The sequence below is a fragment of the Mobula hypostoma genome, chromosome 7 (assembly GCF_963921235.1).
Source record: "Mobula hypostoma chromosome 7, sMobHyp1.1, whole genome shotgun sequence".
Lineage (NCBI taxonomy): Eukaryota > Metazoa > Chordata > Chondrichthyes > Myliobatiformes > Myliobatidae > Mobula > Mobula hypostoma.
The window spans coordinates 146,569,091-146,586,074 of NC_086103.1; the positions used below are offsets into that span (position 1 = coordinate 146,569,091).

The 16,984-nt window shown below is 39.1% G+C and overlaps 1 protein-coding gene across 4 annotated transcripts in view; it reads left to right on the forward strand.

Moving 5' to 3' along the window:
• Positions 1-16,984, forward strand: part of wasf3b (WASP family member 3b) — a 109,065-nt gene that overhangs the window by 75,515 nt on the left and 16,566 nt on the right. For 3 of the 4 annotated variants that reach the window (XM_063052884.1, XM_063052888.1, XM_063052885.1), the window contains one exon: positions 8,508-8,683. In XM_063052884.1, coding sequence (XP_062908954.1) covers positions 8,508-8,683 — 176 coding nt within the window. Of the gene's footprint in view, positions 1-8,507; positions 8,684-12,081; positions 12,249-16,984 lie in introns of all 4 variants that reach the window. The other variant, XM_063052887.1, reaches the window with a different exon arrangement.

Sequence of the window (16,984 nt, forward strand, 5' to 3'; positions counted from 1 at the left end):
AGTGTAAATTAAGGGACCACTTTGTCAAGCATCTCCACACTATCTGCCAAAAAAGGAACTTCCCCATGGCTAAACTGTTTTAATTTCTACCCCATTCCCGTTCTGACATGTTGGGCCATAGCCTCCTCTTTTTGCCACAATGAGGTCACTCCCAGGGTGGAGTCATATTCTGTCTCGGTAACCTCTAACCTGATGGCATGAACATAGATTTCTCCACCAGTAATTTTTTTCCCCTTTCCTTTCCTTCTGCTTCTGTTCCCCACTCTAGCCTTTTACCTTTTCTCCGCACCTGCCTATTACCTCCCTCTGGTGCCCCTCCTTCTGTCCTTTCTTCCATGTTCCACTCGCTCCTGTCAGATTCCTTCCTCTCCAGGCCCTTTACCTTTCCCACCCACCTAGCTTCAACTAACACCTTCCAGCTAGTTCTCTTTCCCCTCCCTCACCTTTTCATCCTGGCATCTTCCCCCTTTCTTTCCAGTGCTGAATAAGGATCTCAGCCCAAAATGTTGAATGTTTATTCATTTCCATAGTTGCAGCCTGACCTACTGAGTTCCTCCAGCATTTAGTGTATGTTGCTGTAAACAGAATTCAGCAAGGTCTTTTTAATAAGGTCTGCATGTCACACTGGTCAAAAAAAGTAACAGAGGCATATGGGATTTAAGGGAGAGTGGCAAACTGAACTTAAAATGGTTCAGAGGCAGGAAACAGTAATGACTGATGAGTGCTTTTGTGACTACAATCCTGTATTGAATGGGTTTCTATGAGGCCCCTTGCTTTTTTATTGTAATGATTTAGATTTTGATGCATGTTTTAATGAAATACATAGTTAAGAAGGCACACGACTCTAACCTGAGAGTGGCCTCGGATGGCAGTAGAAAAGGCCATAAGATATAGGAGCAGAATTAGGCCATTTGGCCCACCAAGTCTGCTCTGCCATTTCATCATGGCTGATCCATTTTCCCTCTCAGCCCCAATCTCCCGCCTTCTCCCCGTACCCTTCATGCCCTGACTAATCGAGAATCTGTCAACCTCTGCATTAAATATACCTAAAGGTTTGGCCTCCACAGCCACCTTTAGCAATGAATTCCACAGATTCATCTCTCTCCTGCTAAAGAAATTCCTCTTCATCTCTGTTCTAAAAGGATGCCCCTCTATTCTGAGGTTGTGTCTTCTGGTCTTAGACTCTCCCACCATAAGAAACATCCTCTCCACATCCACTTTATTGAAGCCTTTCAACATTCGATAGGCTAGGTTACCCTTCATTCTTCTGAATTCTAGAGAGTACAGGCCTAGATGCTCTCCATATGACAAGCCTTTCAGTCCAGGATTATTAGAATCTTCTCCAATATCAGCACATTCTTTCTAAGATATGGGGCCCAAAACTGCTCACAATACTCAGTGAGGCCTTGCCAGTGCTTTATAAAGCCTCAACATTACACTTTTGCTTTTATATTCTAGGCCTTTTGAAATGAATACTAACATCACATTTGCTTTCCTCACCACTGACTCAACCTGCAAGTTAGACCTGCCAGAGCCAACATGTTAGAATGGAAATTGGGAAAGGAATTAAAATGGTTGGCCACTAGGAAATTCTACTTTTGGTGGATACAGGGGAGGTGTTTGACAAATCGGTCCCCCAGTCTATGTTGGGTCTGACTAATGTGGAGGATGCTACATTGGAAGCACTGGATACAGTAGATGGCCACAACAGATTTGCAGGTTGCCTCACCTGGAAGGACTGTTTGGGTCCTGAATGGAGGTGAGGGAGGAGAGTGGGCAGGCATAGCACTTCTGCCAGTTGCAGGAAATAGTGCCAGGTGGGAGATTAGTGGGGAGAGACAAATGGATAAGGTGATCGAGGTGGGAGTGATTTCTGCAGAAAGTGGAGAGTGAGGGAGCAGATAAAGATGTGTTTATTGGTAGGATCCCATTGAAAATGGTGAAAGTTGTGAGAATGATGTGTTGGATGCAGAAGCTTATGGAGTGGAAGTTGACAACAGGTGGATCTTTATCTCTGTTAAGGATGTGGGAAGATTCGGTAAGCAGGGATGGCCAGGAAATGAAGAGTTGTGGGTGAGGACAGCATCAATGGTGGAGGAAGGGAAACGCTGTACGTTGAAGAAGAAAGACATCCCTGATGTCCTGGGAAGGAAAACCGTATCCTGGGAACAGATGCAGCAGAGACAAAGGAACTGAGAAAAGGGAATGTTATTTTTTTCAGGACACTTGGTGGAAATAGATTTAGTTTTGATAGATGTGGGAATCAGTGGGTTTATAAAAGATATCGGTAGGCAGTTTGTCTCCAGAGATGAAGACGGAGATTGAGAAAGGGGAGAGAAGTATCAGAAATAGACCAAGTGAATTTAAGGGCGGGGGAAGTTGAAGACAAATTTGATGAAATTGTCGAGCCAGGCATGGGTGCATAATGCATCACCAGTGTAGTTGTCAATGTAGCACAGAAAGAGTTAGGGAGCATTACCAGTGAAGACTTGGAACATGGACTATTCCATGTAGCCAACAAAAAGGCAGGCAAAACAGCAGCCCATGTGAGTGTCCATGGCTACACCTTGGGTTTAGAGAAAGTGTGAGGAGCTGAAGGAAATTGTTGAGTGTAAGGACCAGTTCTGCCAGATTGAGGAAGGTGGTGGTGGAGGGAAAGCAGGTCTGTTGTAAGTAAAAAAGCAGAGAGCTTTAAGGCCTTCATGATGGGGGATAGAAGTGCTTATAGACTGGACATCCATGATGAAATTGAGGCATTCAGGGGCTGTAAATTGAAAGTTACTGAGGAGTTTGAGAGCAGGTGAATTGTCGCAGATGTAGGTGGGAAGTGACTGAACCAAGGGGGATAAAATTGTTGAGTAATGTGGACACAAGTTCAGTGGGGCAGCAGCAGGCAGAAATAATGGGCCTACCCAGACAGTCAGGCTTGAGATAGAAATGAGCAGTGCAGGTAAGGGAACTGTGAGGCTGGTGGCAGTGGATTGGATATCTCCTGAGCTGAGGTTGGTGATGGTGTCTGAGACAATGTCCTGATGGTCCTGAATGGAGTCCTTTTCAAGGAGTAAGTAAGAGGAGGCCTCTGAGAGTTGCCGCCTGGCCTTCACAAGGTAGAGGTTAGTCCACCACACAACAACACCCCCTTTGTCTGCGGGTTTGATGGTGAGGTTGGGATTGGTATAGAGAGAGTGGAGGGCAGTGCGTTCAGAGGAGGTAGGGTTTGAGGAGGAGAGAGAAGCGCTGAAGTAGAGCTGATTGATATCTCATTGGGAGTGAGAGATGGAAAGATCCAGATCAGGCAGAGAGCCAGAGTGGGGTGTCCAAGAAGAGGAGGAGGGTTGGAGGCAGGAGAAGAGGTCATTGGTGTGAGTTAGAGAATACTTGTCAAAGAAGTGGACTTGGATACACAGGTGATGGAAGAAGAGCTTGGCATCTTGATGGGCATGGAACTCACTGAGGTGTGGGTGAAGGGGTCAAATGTAAAGCCCTTGCTGAGGATGGAACTTTCCACCTCAGGGAAGGGAAGTTCAGAGGGAATGGTGAGGACCCGGCAGAGATTATGGGGAGGGAAGAGAGTTGGTGGCGCCAAAGGAGAGGGGATGTTGGGGTGTTCAGGAAAGGGAGGGTGATGCAGGCACTGAGGACCTAAGAGCTGACAGGGGGGCTTGAGAGACTCCCAGGATCTCCTGGAGTTGGGAGTAGTGGTAGGAGGTGGGAAGCCCATGGGCCCAGGTGGGTTACTAAGTTTACAGATGATACAAAGATTGGTGGTGGTATGTATAACATAGAAGACTGGCAAAGAATACAACAGGATATAGATCAGTTACAGATGTGAGTGGAGAAATGGCAGATGAAGTTTAACCGAGACAAATATGAAGTGTTGCACTTTGGTATGTAAAATGTAAAGAGACAGTACCCTATTAAGGGCAGACTCTTAGCAGTGTTGATGAGCGGAGGGATCTTGGAGTCCAAGTTTATAACTCCCTGAAAGTGGCTATACGGGTTGACAGGCTGGTTTAGAAGGTAGATGACATACTTGCCTTTATTAGTCGCGGCATTGAGCTCAAAAGACAGCAAGTTATGTTGCACCTTTATGAAACTCTAGCCTACATCTGGAGTATTGCATACAGTTGTGATCACCCCATAATAGGAAGGATATCGAGGCCTTGGAGAGGGTGCAGAAGAGGCTTACCAGGATGCTGCCGGGATTAGAGGGTGTGCTGCAACTTGGGTAGTTTCCCCTGGAGCAGGGGAGGCTGAGGGGAGATCTGATAGAGGTTTATAAGATTATGAGAGGAATAGATAGAGTAGACAGACGGTATCTTTTTCGCAGGATTGAAATGTCTAATATCAGAGGGCATGCATTTAAGCTGAGAGGGTAATTTCAAAGAAGGCATGAGGGGCAAGTTTTTTTTCCACAGAGAACAATGGGTCCCTGGAAGAGCCTCCTGGAGTGGTGGTAGAGACAGATATATTAGAGACTTTTCAGAGGTGTTTAGATAGGCACATGAATGTGAGGGAAATGGACTTTGCGTATGCAGAGGGGAATAGTTGGGTTGCCATTTGATTGATAATTTATTTGGATCGGCATAACATTGTAGGGAGAAGGGCCTGTTCCTGTGCTGTACTGTTCTGTCTTCTATGTTAACAGCGTGTGGGTGAGGGTTGCAGAAATAGCTGTGAGGAAATAGTAAGCAGGCACAGGAGAGCAGCCACAACTGGCATCAGTGAACGAGTCTGCTCAGTGCCCCCAGCTCTGCTTGGCTTAGCTTTTTCATCTTGGGGAGGGGTGTATAGGGAAGGCGTGTGGAAATGCCCCATGCACAGTCGGCAGAAGACGGCTGCAGCACAGCAGCAGTTGGATAACCTATCCTTATGATCTCCCATGCACTCATTTGTATGTGCAAGCTGCTCAGTGAGTCAAGCATTCCTAATGCAGGAAAACCTTTCGATAAATTCCAGATATCCTAAATCCGTTGATTCTCTGTTATTTACCCAGTTGGTGACATCTTCACAACACTCTATTCAATCACTTGAACAGTTTTCCTATCATAAACTCATAATGACTCTGCTTAATCATATTATGATTTTCTAAATTATATCTTATCAAATCCTTAATGATATTTCCAACATTTTATGAATTGAAGCTAATGGCATTGGTTAAGTCCTGATGAAGGGTCTTAGCCTGAAATGTCGACTGTTTACTCTTTTCCATAAATGCTGCCTGGCCTGCTGAGTTCCGCCAGCATTCTGTGTGGTCAAGTTATTGTGTTACATATCCTATCCTCCAATCTACTGAATTATTTCAGAAGTGAGGAGATGTAGAAAGATCTAAATAAAACTTCTCTGCAGCCACTTCTTGTACACCTTCTGGGTGCAAGCTATCAGACTCAATTTTAAACCCATTAAATGTTATAATATTTCCTCAGGTAAGCTAATGACAGACTTCTCACTATCTTTAGATCCTTAGTTCTCTTACATTTTTTCCATTTCTTCTGTACTGAAGGCAGATATAGAACAATTATTCAAATTCTCAGTCCACATTATTATTTCCCCCATAATTGACTTTTTTGGACCCACATTTTTGTATATTTTATGCTAATTTTGTCACTTCCCTCCTTACCTTCTCCCTCGATGAACATTTTGTTTTTTCATTGTTGTTTCCTAAATTTCTTCCAGTGTGCACCCTGACAGCATGGTCATGGAAATCCTTGCCCTCTTGAAACTTCCGTAACAGCTACCATTTTTCCATGGGCAGAATACTTCCTGTTAATGCTTGCTAACTGATTTGATGCAGAGCTCATTTCTGGGCTGAATTCCATTTAAAGTACCAGGATCAAAGCTGCTAGATGAAAATAGCAGATGTACGAACAGGATTTCATTTGGATTTCCTCAAATCATCAAAAGGATATTTGGGAATAATGCCCAACATATCTGAAATCTAATATATGTATATCCTGTTTCATTTTAAATATACTCATTTCATTACTCATCCTGTCATCCAGTGTCAGTTCAATGTGTTCCATTTTGTACCTTGGGAAATGCTAAAGCCAATAATATTGCCTCCCATTACCTGTAGTCATTGTGCTGCCATTCCACTAATGGCACTATTCCCAATTTTTTAAAATATTGATACGTCTTTAAAATATTTGACTATATTGTTTTATGTTCATATTTCCCCTTTGCCTTCCTAATTGTATTTGAACTACACTCCCAACTCCTGCATATTTTCTCTTAACAAGTACTCCTGTACTGGGAACTCCTGTTAAGGGAATAGCCCCTGATCTATAGATGATCTCTTTATGAATTTTGCTATTAATGCATGTGCCTTCTGTATAGCCCTTGAAAACTATAACAAAACATTCTTAATGGCATTTAAGATCCTAGTCAAATGGAAGGGTTAGGATGCTGGAAGGGTGCAGTAGAATTAGTGAGTGGGGCACAGGGGTTGCAGTAGGGAAGGAGATGGTGACAGTCAGTGAGACAGCCAGATAATGCTGGGGTTCGGCACATTGAAAGTTTGTGAGAGTTGGAGCGTTGAGAAATGGCTGACCTACGGGCAAGAGAGGTTGATGAGAGTGAGAGTGTACAGGTGGCTGGCTGAGGAGAGGACAAAGTAGAGAGATCAAAAAAGAGAAAGATTGGTGAGTATCTTGGAAAAAAATGCTTTCACCAAACTTCTGCCCTTGCGTATTACCTTTCTAAAACACATTGTGTTATGTTATGGTAATTGCTACCTTGATATTTCCCTAATTTTACTTAATCTGCTTTCAGCTGCCTCTAATCACTTGCTTCACTGTGGGACATTTGCTTTTGAGTGGTAGGTCAGGTTGTGAGGCTGACTATAATTCCCTGATATACAAATCTTGGATCGTCATAGAAGGACTGCTGAGATAGAGGTCATAATCTTCAAGGCCTCCTGCTAAAGCAATCAATTTACTTACCTAGTTAACTTAAAATGGCTAATCATGGAACTTTACACTTTTGAGTGAAGAAGGCTGAGAAGTGACTTGATAGAGGTCTACAAGATGACAAATGGATGGCCAGAGAGTTCTTCTCAGAGCGGAAATGGCTAATATGAGGGGGGATACATTTAAGGTGACTGGAGAGAAATACAGGGGACATCAGAGGTAAGTTTTTACACAGGGAGTGGTGAGTGTGTGGAAGGTGCAGCCAGGGGTAGTGGTAGAGACAGATACATAGAGACATTTAAGAAACTCTTAGATAATCACATGGATGATAGAAAAATTCAGGGCTATGTTGGAGGGAAGAGTACATTATAAGTTTGGGACAACATTGTGGGCTGAAGGGTCTGTATTGTGCCGTAATGTTCAAAGGTCTATATTCTGTGGAACACTTATTGATGCTGTTGATTTTCCACTTTGACTCGGATCTTCAGGTGAGGTAAGAACAGGTATTAAAAATAACACTGGAACGTTTAAACCCTCTAGCTCAAGCCTGCCTTATTATTTAATGTACAGACTATATATAATCTAAATTAAAATCAGTATATCACATTAGGTATAAGAATTCCTGGGCCAGTCTGAAGGTCTGTAAATAGGAACAAAATAAACCATATGTGTATTCCACCAAAAATTGTGCTTTCAACACAATAATTGCAATCAATTATCATTCTTTAATTGTATATAACAAATGACCAATACTTGCAATGTACTTAATCAGTAATCAGAAAACGAGTTTTGCTTCTTTTGGTCATGATCAGGAAATAAACCTTCATACATTAGAATAGTCATAAATATAAATGACATTAATTAATATTCAGTATGATATTAAGCAAATTTATATATTTTGCTAGAAACTTGGATCATTTGAAATTATTGTTTGATCGAGAAACCTGGAACTAAGTGGTGACAATATTACTTGTCATTTATTTATATATAATTTCTGTGTATGCATTTCAGTGGAAACTTTAACTTAAAATGAATAATGTAGAAGTACCTAAAATGGCAGCCAAGGGTTTGCCATACAACTCTGATAAAGATATGAGAATCTGTGTTAAAGGTCGATCCATTGAATGACACCAGCAATAATTTCTTTGTTCAGATCTTAACAAAAAATGTTGTGATTCCTGAAAGCAGATTTAACTTTATAATAATTTTAAAATTGATTCTGTTACACTCATTCTCTTCTGATATATGCTTTCTTTCTACTGCATTTGAGTTTTATTTTTTCAGCTTTTAATCATATAGCTTTAATTTTGACTTTAGATAATCTACACCAAAATCACCAGAGCTTTAACTATTTAATTCCTCCAATGAAGTGAAAGTTACTGTATATAAAACAATTAAGTGTTCAGCAAAATCTTAATAAATTTAAATTGGAATTTATAAAAAATAATACTCTATATTTGTAGTCCAAAAATGGAATTTCACATAATGTGCAAGTTTCCTTCTTTGAAAGGTTGCACTTTCTTTGTGTTATGTTAACAACTTTTACCCACTATATGTCTCGTCTTTCCTATCTCTTGGCATGCTTTCTTCATATCATAGGAGCAGAAACGTGTAGATGGCACAACCCGTGAGGTGAAAAAAGTTAGAAAAGCCAAGAACAGGCGACAGGAGTGGAATATGATGGCGTATGACAAAGAACTTAGACCTGACAACAGGTTATCTCAAAATCTGTGCCATGGAATATCTTCAGAGGGATCAGTTTCCCCAAGCAATAGGTCTGTGTATATATAACCTCCCTGGTCTATAAGAACGTGGAAAAGTAATCCCGTTTCCAGAATTCTTTGCTTATCACATGAGGAAAAATCAATAATTGTACAATGAGCAAGAGTTGTATACTGAAGTATTGTACTGCTGAAAAAAATTCAATTGGAATATAATTATATATCAACTTTTTAATTTAAAAATTCCAGCACTTGTAAATAAAGATTAAAATCAAGAGCAAGTAACAGCAATGACATTATTAGGATAGAGGTTGAAATTGCAGCCAAAATTACTAGAAGCGCAAAGATCACCTGCACTGGGTCATGTGGATTGAGGCTGTCCCAGATTTGAACTTAATTTAAGTTGCACCAATGACCTGCAAGTTCTAAACAGATTCTATAATTGGGAATATGTGAAATCATGGCTCAAGATCTGTGTTTAGAAGGCGAGTGAGAAGGGAATTGAATTGTTCATGGAATTGTATAAGATTGACAATATGTTGGTGGCAGTTACATGGTAGCGGCTAGCAGGTGAATTTTCTTCCTGTGGATTCTGCTGAATCTAAATAAATAAAATTGGTATTTATTTTGAAAAATGCTATTACAAAACGACCCAGTTAGATATAACTACTACAGTTCAAACTCTGCTTATTTTAAACTAGGTTTTAGTCACAAGATCCAAAAACAGCTGTTGAACAGAGCTTAACTCCTGTTTGGGAAAGACGCATGATTAAAAGGTATCTAGAATGTGTTTATGACAATTGGAGCACTTTATGCCAAGAATAAAGCAGATCATAATATGAAATTTGAAGACAGAGCAGTGAGTTTCGCTCTCTATTGTTTAAGGTGAATGCTCTTGCTATCTCATTACTTTCTCTTTATCTGAGTTCTGTCACTAAATTTTGACTGTAAAGAAATGAACACAATCAATAGTCCAAATTCTAATGACTGAAATTCTAATTATCAGAGGATGCACCTCCAGTAATCTAATGATTGGTTGTGTATGGCTATCCCAGCTCTCCGACCAACTGTCCTTCCTCTCTTTTCCTAATCAGTGATGGTAGAGTGATGTTGCTTTGTCTGAGGTCTGCTAACTCCTCAGAGTCTGAGGATAAAACTTGTGATCTTTCTGAGCCATGTAGCTTTAATGTTCTCTAAATATCAAGGGAATCCCTAACAATATTTTATCAACTAATTGGTAATTTTGAAATTCAGAATTTAATGGTGAGAAGATAATTAAAACTTTCTAAAGTAGATTAGTGCCACAACTGTGTTATTCAGTATCAATGTAGATACTTCTGGTATTTTCATTTAACTTTGCAAAGGATTCTGTTGAAACAATAATTTAAATGATAATACGTAAGAATAGCTCTATGGTGTTTCTTATATTTCAGTTATTTCTTATTGCAACATGAAAACATAATGGCAACTTGTATAGCTAAATGTAATTCAAATGAGAATCCAGTTCTTTCATGATATGCTTTCTTTCAGGAAGTTATGGACTTAACAGGAAATCATCCTACAAAATTAAGAACTGGCAGTTACACAATAAGTTAAATGAGATATGAAATGTATTGTTTTGGTAGTGCCGTACTGATAAATTTTCAGAAATGTTGGATATTACTACTCTTAATTCCCTAATGCACTTTTAAATTGCTTTTCTTCTGGCTTTTCAAAAAGTCTAGATTCAAAGTGCATTTATTATCAAAGAATGTATAGATTATTCAACCTGGAGATTTGTTTGCTTAACGGGCAGTCAAAAAGCAAGGAACCTGAAAGAACATAATTTTAAAAAAAGACCAACCCCCAGTGCCCACAGAGAAAGCAAACAAATAATCAGAACAAATCATGCAAAAAATAAGAGGCTAGCAACAGCAGCAGCATTCCGAACCAAATTGAGTCCTTGGATCCAAATCTCTGGAGCAGCTCTGCGTGGGCCCAGAGCCTTGGTATTCATTACTTGGTATTTGCACAGTAGTATGATATATTTTCAATGGACCAGATGGGTTTCTAAGGATCGTAGGAATTGGGTCCGTCTGGGTTTTTCAGGAACATGGGAATGAGGCTCCTGGGAGTTTCTGAGGGTATGGGATTGGGGCCCTTGAGAGTTTCTTAGAATCGTGAAACTGGTACTTCATTAAATCTCTAAGGAGTTTAGGAAAGGGGTAAAGTGAGTTTAATTGTAGACATTGCCTAGTGTGTGCTAGATGACAAACCATCAGGATTTCTGATCAATTGGATGGCAGACTATAGCTGAGCATTGCAATATTGCTCATAAACATATTAGCTCATTTAGAAACGTGGTACTATTTGTTTTTCAGCACCATTCGGCTGAAATCAGCTAAATCATTGTGAAGGATCAAAGAACTTCAAACTCAACTTATGTTCAAATTGAATTTCTGTAGGAGTTTTACATTAGTAGAATCTAACAGAAAAAGCCTTTAATAATCATCAGAGTAAGAATTTGGTGAAATGCAAATGACTAAGTCAAAATGTCAGCAAAAGAGCATTTATCAAGATGAATTCAATTTGCGCTTTCTATTGACAATTGTACACAAACGAAAGCTATTGACACGTTCAAAGACATTTTTTTTAGCTCTAGTCTTCTCAGTGGCAGAATAAAGCAATTTCCTCTTGTGCTTATTGCTATTTCTGTTTGGTAATAGTATGCTCTGACTTCCAGATTAAAAATTTCAGCACTCCTGTTTAGCTAGATGCAGAGCTCCCCCTGCGGTGTCATACACACAGATGAACATTTCTTACTGCACCTTTCGTCCATGCACCTGTTTGATATCATTGTAAATTCATGTCAATTTTTTCCACTGGGCACTGAATTGAGATTGTTATTGAAACTCATTTCATACCGAACTCATTCATTTCTCGTTTGCATTTTGTCTTTCAATTAGTATAGTCTGCTGCAGCTATAAGACAGCTATTAAAAAATTACAAACCAGATTAAATTCACAATACCTTGAGTTGTAATGCTGTAGATATATTATAAATTAGACATTGCTGTTTTATATTTTAAGCTTATTTTGGATCCTTAGTAATAGAATACATTTGATAGACGTGCAGTGAACATGCTACAATAGTACCATCAGTTATAATCATGAAATTTAATTAGTACATTTCAAAAATTACTGATAGTAACATTTTGAGCCATATTTGATCATATTGTTATTGTTAAGCATGATGTTAATCATATAATTATTGTAAAATATGAATTTGGATATCATTTTTAAAAAGGACTGTTGCTTTTCAATAGAAGTTGAGACTGTTTTGAGATTGGTACCCATATTATTGTTTGATAAATTTGCACCTTAGTTTGAACTGAGGTTTCCTCCGGACCTTAGTTTAAGTAGCTACTTTTGGTCATTTGTTTATTTCCCATATTGGTATGGTTTTCCCTCCAGAGAGAGAAACATAAATTGAATTCAAACAGAAATCACCAAGTTAATGTGAGAAAAGTCAAAACAAGAAAAGAAGAATGGGAAAGAATGAAAATGGGCAAAGAGTTCATGACAGACGCAAAGGAAATGGAGCAGGCCGAGGTCATGAAAGAGGAGAAAATGTCTAAAGGGTTTGTTAGTTTTATTATCAAAGCCTTGACTGCTTTGGTACCAATCCTGCTGCTGGTCTTGTTTTGTGATTTGTTTTTTTGTTGCATGAGAACAGCAGTATTCTAATTGCCTTTTAATTGGTCTTTTGCTCAGATCAGTGGCTTACTGGGTAACATGTGTTTACATATTAATAATGCATCTTCATGCAGTAAAATAATATTTCTGAATTTTCTGAACCTTTCTATCCTAATGAACTCTCTGCTCAACTAATTTATAATGATAATTTTTTTTTACTTACTTTTGTACCTAAAGCTTTTTCATAAGTACTCTGTAACATTTTCAGTGCAGTTAATCAATCTTTTCCATTTATCCGCATTGCCACTTCTAAGGTTTTATAATCAATTGTTCAATATTTGTATTTGAAAGTCATATTTTAATTTATGTTAAAGAATAATCAGTATTAATGAAAAAGGAAAATGAAATTTAAGTTTTAAGCATATTTTAAATAGTACGTTATTTCTCAGCCAAATGCAAATATTTTATATTAAAATATACATTGCTTATCTTCTTAATTTGTAGGTCTTGGGACATAAATGCTCAAATTATATACAAATTTGCTTTTAAATATCAATGTATTCAGTTTGTAGGTTCTGTGGGATGGAATTAAAGGCTCTCGCATCGTGATCAGTGTCACACCTGAGGAGGTTTTCGAAATGCTTCTTCTCTTATTGGCTCCCTCTCTCTGTCTTTAACGACTAATGTTTTGGCTCTCGGTGGGATAAGACTTGATTATATAAGCCATAAATTATCCGTTACAGCTCTGAAGAATCTGTACAAGTCATGCCTTTTTAGCGATTCCTGTTCTTTAGATCATTGGTTTTCTTTCAGGTGCCTGTAGAGCTGATCTTTACTCTTTGAGGAAAGGTGGAGCTTCCAATCCAAGAACATCTCCTGCATTCAGTTAATTACCTAAGCATTCTCATCAGACCAGTCCAGATCCTGCTTGAGAAGCGAAAAGGTGTTTTTTTGGTGCCAATTATGATAGACGTCAGTGCATCACCTGTGGTCAATTTGTGGCTCCTGTATGCTTGGAATAACAGGTTGCTTGTGAAGTATAGGCTGAATTGAGCTGCCTTTCTCGTGTCCTTGAACACTTTGATGTTTATTTTCTTGCAGTAATACTTCTACTGATGCTGATATCCTGGAGCCAGGTTGATGGAGATAACAAGGCACGGAACTAATGGGAATCTGTTCAATACTTTTCAGAACCAAGGTGTCATGAACCTCAGTAATCAAGCTGTAATTTGACAACTTGATACTTATTTTTGCACACACTTGGAAGTAAAGCTCCAAGTATGTTACAGGATAGGCCTTACACTCAATATCGACAAGACAAACATCCCCGACCAACCTGCTTCTATTGCACAACACTGCCTTCTAACAATAGAGGTTCATGGTGAGATTCTGGAAAGCCATATCTCAAGAACTATTTGGTGATGAAATTGATACCTACCTTCAATGAGTTAGCACAGCTTTGATTGATAGAATATTTAAAGATCAAGTCCTTAGACCTTGCCCAAAACTCCTAATCTACTGAACAACAATGATATATAGTTCTGAGACCAAAACTAGTGATGTCCCTGGAAAATCAACAGCTTAAAATTTGATGTGCAAAATCCTCCAAATGCACTGGAAGAATAAGTGACCCAGTGTCAGTGCCCTCTCCCAGGCTAACGTCCAACATTAAGGCCCTAGTTACACTCAGTCAGTTACATTAGGAAATTATGATTTTTCCTTGCCTGATACCAGCCCCCAAGCAGATAGTATCATGAGAAGAGATCATTAGGTGGACAAAGGAAATGATTCAAGTATGTGCCCAAAGCCGCCTTGAACTAGAACATTGCCACCAATTCCTGTATCTAATCCATGGCAAGTCAAAATAGAGAAGGAATTTTCTGGGTGTATTGAGAATAATAACCCATGCCTTCGAGAGCATACAGAATCCCTGTTTAAGCATGGAGGGAGATCATTACCTCTCAGACTATTAGATCATTACCACTCATACCATTAGGCATATCCTGTGCCATTTGCGAGAGAGCCTGCAGTTCCCATGTTGGTCTCATTGGTTGCATCAAAGTTCAACAAACGGAGCGGAAGAAAATCATCCTCAATTCTGAAGATTGCTTTTGAGCGGGGGTTCCCAACCTTTTTTATGCCACGGAGCCTTACCATTAACCGAGGGGACTGTGGACCCCGCGTGGGGAACTCCTGCTTTAGAGGAACTAGATATAGAAAGTAACATGTCTACTTTTGCTGGTGATGTCATGAGATGAAAACATAAATTAGCAGGTCTTGTATTCTGTGCCACTATGCCAGTATTGTTTGTTGTCTATTCTCCGCCACTTTTTCAACTTGTACCCAAAACTGCAATTCTTATGGCACTTTCATTTATTTTGTATTTATCTGTTTAGATAAAATACAAAGGATTGCATATATTGCCTTGTTCATACACCATTTGGAAAGCTCCATTTATTTTTGGGTTATCAGGCAATCTTAAGTACTACCCACCTTTATTTCTGCAGGCAGGTGTTGAGGAATGATATAATTTAGCTGTTTAAGATGATAAAGGAATTCAGTAGGATTAACTCCTAACTATTTTCCCTGATAGAAAATAAAACAATGAGTTAGATCTAATGTGGGTGAACAGAATTGAGGCTCTGATGAGCTGTGATATTTTAGATTGGTGGAACAAGGGTAAATGACTGAATTACCCAGTTCTGTTCTTATATTCTTTAAAAGTGAAGGCAGATATACTCTATATATCTGTGACATTGTATAGGAATTCCAACTACCTCTTTTTTGTGGCAAATGTGAAACTTCCCTACTTTTGACTTGCAGAGGCCTTTCTTAGATATTAGCTAGTTCCTGTAACTTTTTCCTCTTTCACTAATCTAAATAATTTAATTGATATTACTCTTTGGCAGTTTAACAGATACCCTTCCTAACCAATCCCTCTTCTTCCACTCTCTCCCTCCTTACTAACAGGCCTATCTGTAACGAGCATACAGACTGCTGCAAAACATTTATTTATCCTGTGTAAAATTCTATTCCTTCTCAGCTTTTCTGTCTTCGTTATGTATTTGCTGAGACATTTACTTTCCTCACTAGAACTTTTGATTTAATCTTTCTTCACAGTTGGCAATTTCTGTATTCCATAGTTTATTATCCAGTATGATCGCACCAGCAAAACCTTTCTCGATTACTTAACATTTCTTTCCAGTTAATACCTTTTGCCTTCTTTAATTTATTGAGAGGTATAGCTCAGTAACAGACCCTAACAGCCCAATGAGCCCACACCATCCAGTTACACCCATGTGACCAATTATCCCAGTAACTCATGCGTCTTTGGTCTGGGAGAAAACTCACGTAGTCGTGGGGAGAACCTACAACCTCCTTACAGACAGCAGCAGGAATTGAACTCGGGTTAATGGCACTGTCATAATGTTACTCTACTGCTATGCTAGCTTCTCCTGCAATACATCTACACATCTTTCTTTCCATGTTATCCAAGTCCTTAACATTTGTATCCTGCAGAACCGCAATTTTCATGTACTTCTAATAATCCCATATACTGCATCTGCCATTTATCATAGAACATAGGAAAGTCCAGCATGTTACAGCCTCTTCAGCCCACAATGTTATACCAGCGTTTAAACCTACTTTAAGATCAATCTAACCCTTACCACCCTCAGAGCCATTTTTCTTTCATCAGTGTCCCTATCTAAAAATCTCACTAATTTCCCTAATGTGCCTGCCTCTACCACCATCCCTAGCAGTATGTTACACGCACCTATCTCTCTGCATTAAAAAAAACTACCACGGACATTTCCCTTTACATTCCTCCATTCTCCTTAAAATTATGCCCTCTCGTATTAACCACTTCCACCTGGGAAAATTTCTCTGGCTGTCCACTTTATCAATGCCTCTTATCATCTTGTACATTAATGTATAATATCCTATTGTAACCTACGACGATCTTCTACTCTATCCACAGCACCACCAACCTTCGTGTCACCTACAAACTTATTAATGCACTTTTCCATTTCATCATCCAAGTCATTTATAAAAATCGCAAAGAGAATGGGTTCTTGAACAGATCCCTGTGGAAGATTACTGTTTACCAGACTCCAGGCAGAATACTCTCCATCTACTACCACCCTCTGCCTTCTGTGCCTCTGTATTAATTCATGAAATGTGGATTAAATAACTGCATTGATAAGCATATCCATTTTGCTTTCAGAATGGTTGTGACTTTTTATGATTTGTTGCATTAGTCCTCCTTTCTCATTTTGAACGTCCTATTGTTGGGTTTTGATACTATTCCAATTAAAGGTAATGTAAGCTTCTAAGAATTTTGAATCTTCTTATCCACATATTGTTTTACTTCTCCCCATGTTGGTGCTTTTATTTGTCGTTTTGCGACTCGATTGAAGTCATCCTTGCCAATATTTCGGTATTGACAGGAATCAGAGAACTTAGGGACATTTCTTTCTCCCATCCATTCACATTGTTCAGTTTTATAAAGGGCATCTCTTATCCATTTCAATCTGACACAGTTGACCACACCATCCTTCAACATGTCTGGGTCTGTCCTTTATTCTTAGTCGCAGTTTTGACCAGAGAAGCTCCTACAATGCCATTTCCAGCCTCCACACAGTTACTTAAAAGGTGCTCAAGGATGTATCATTGGTTGTCA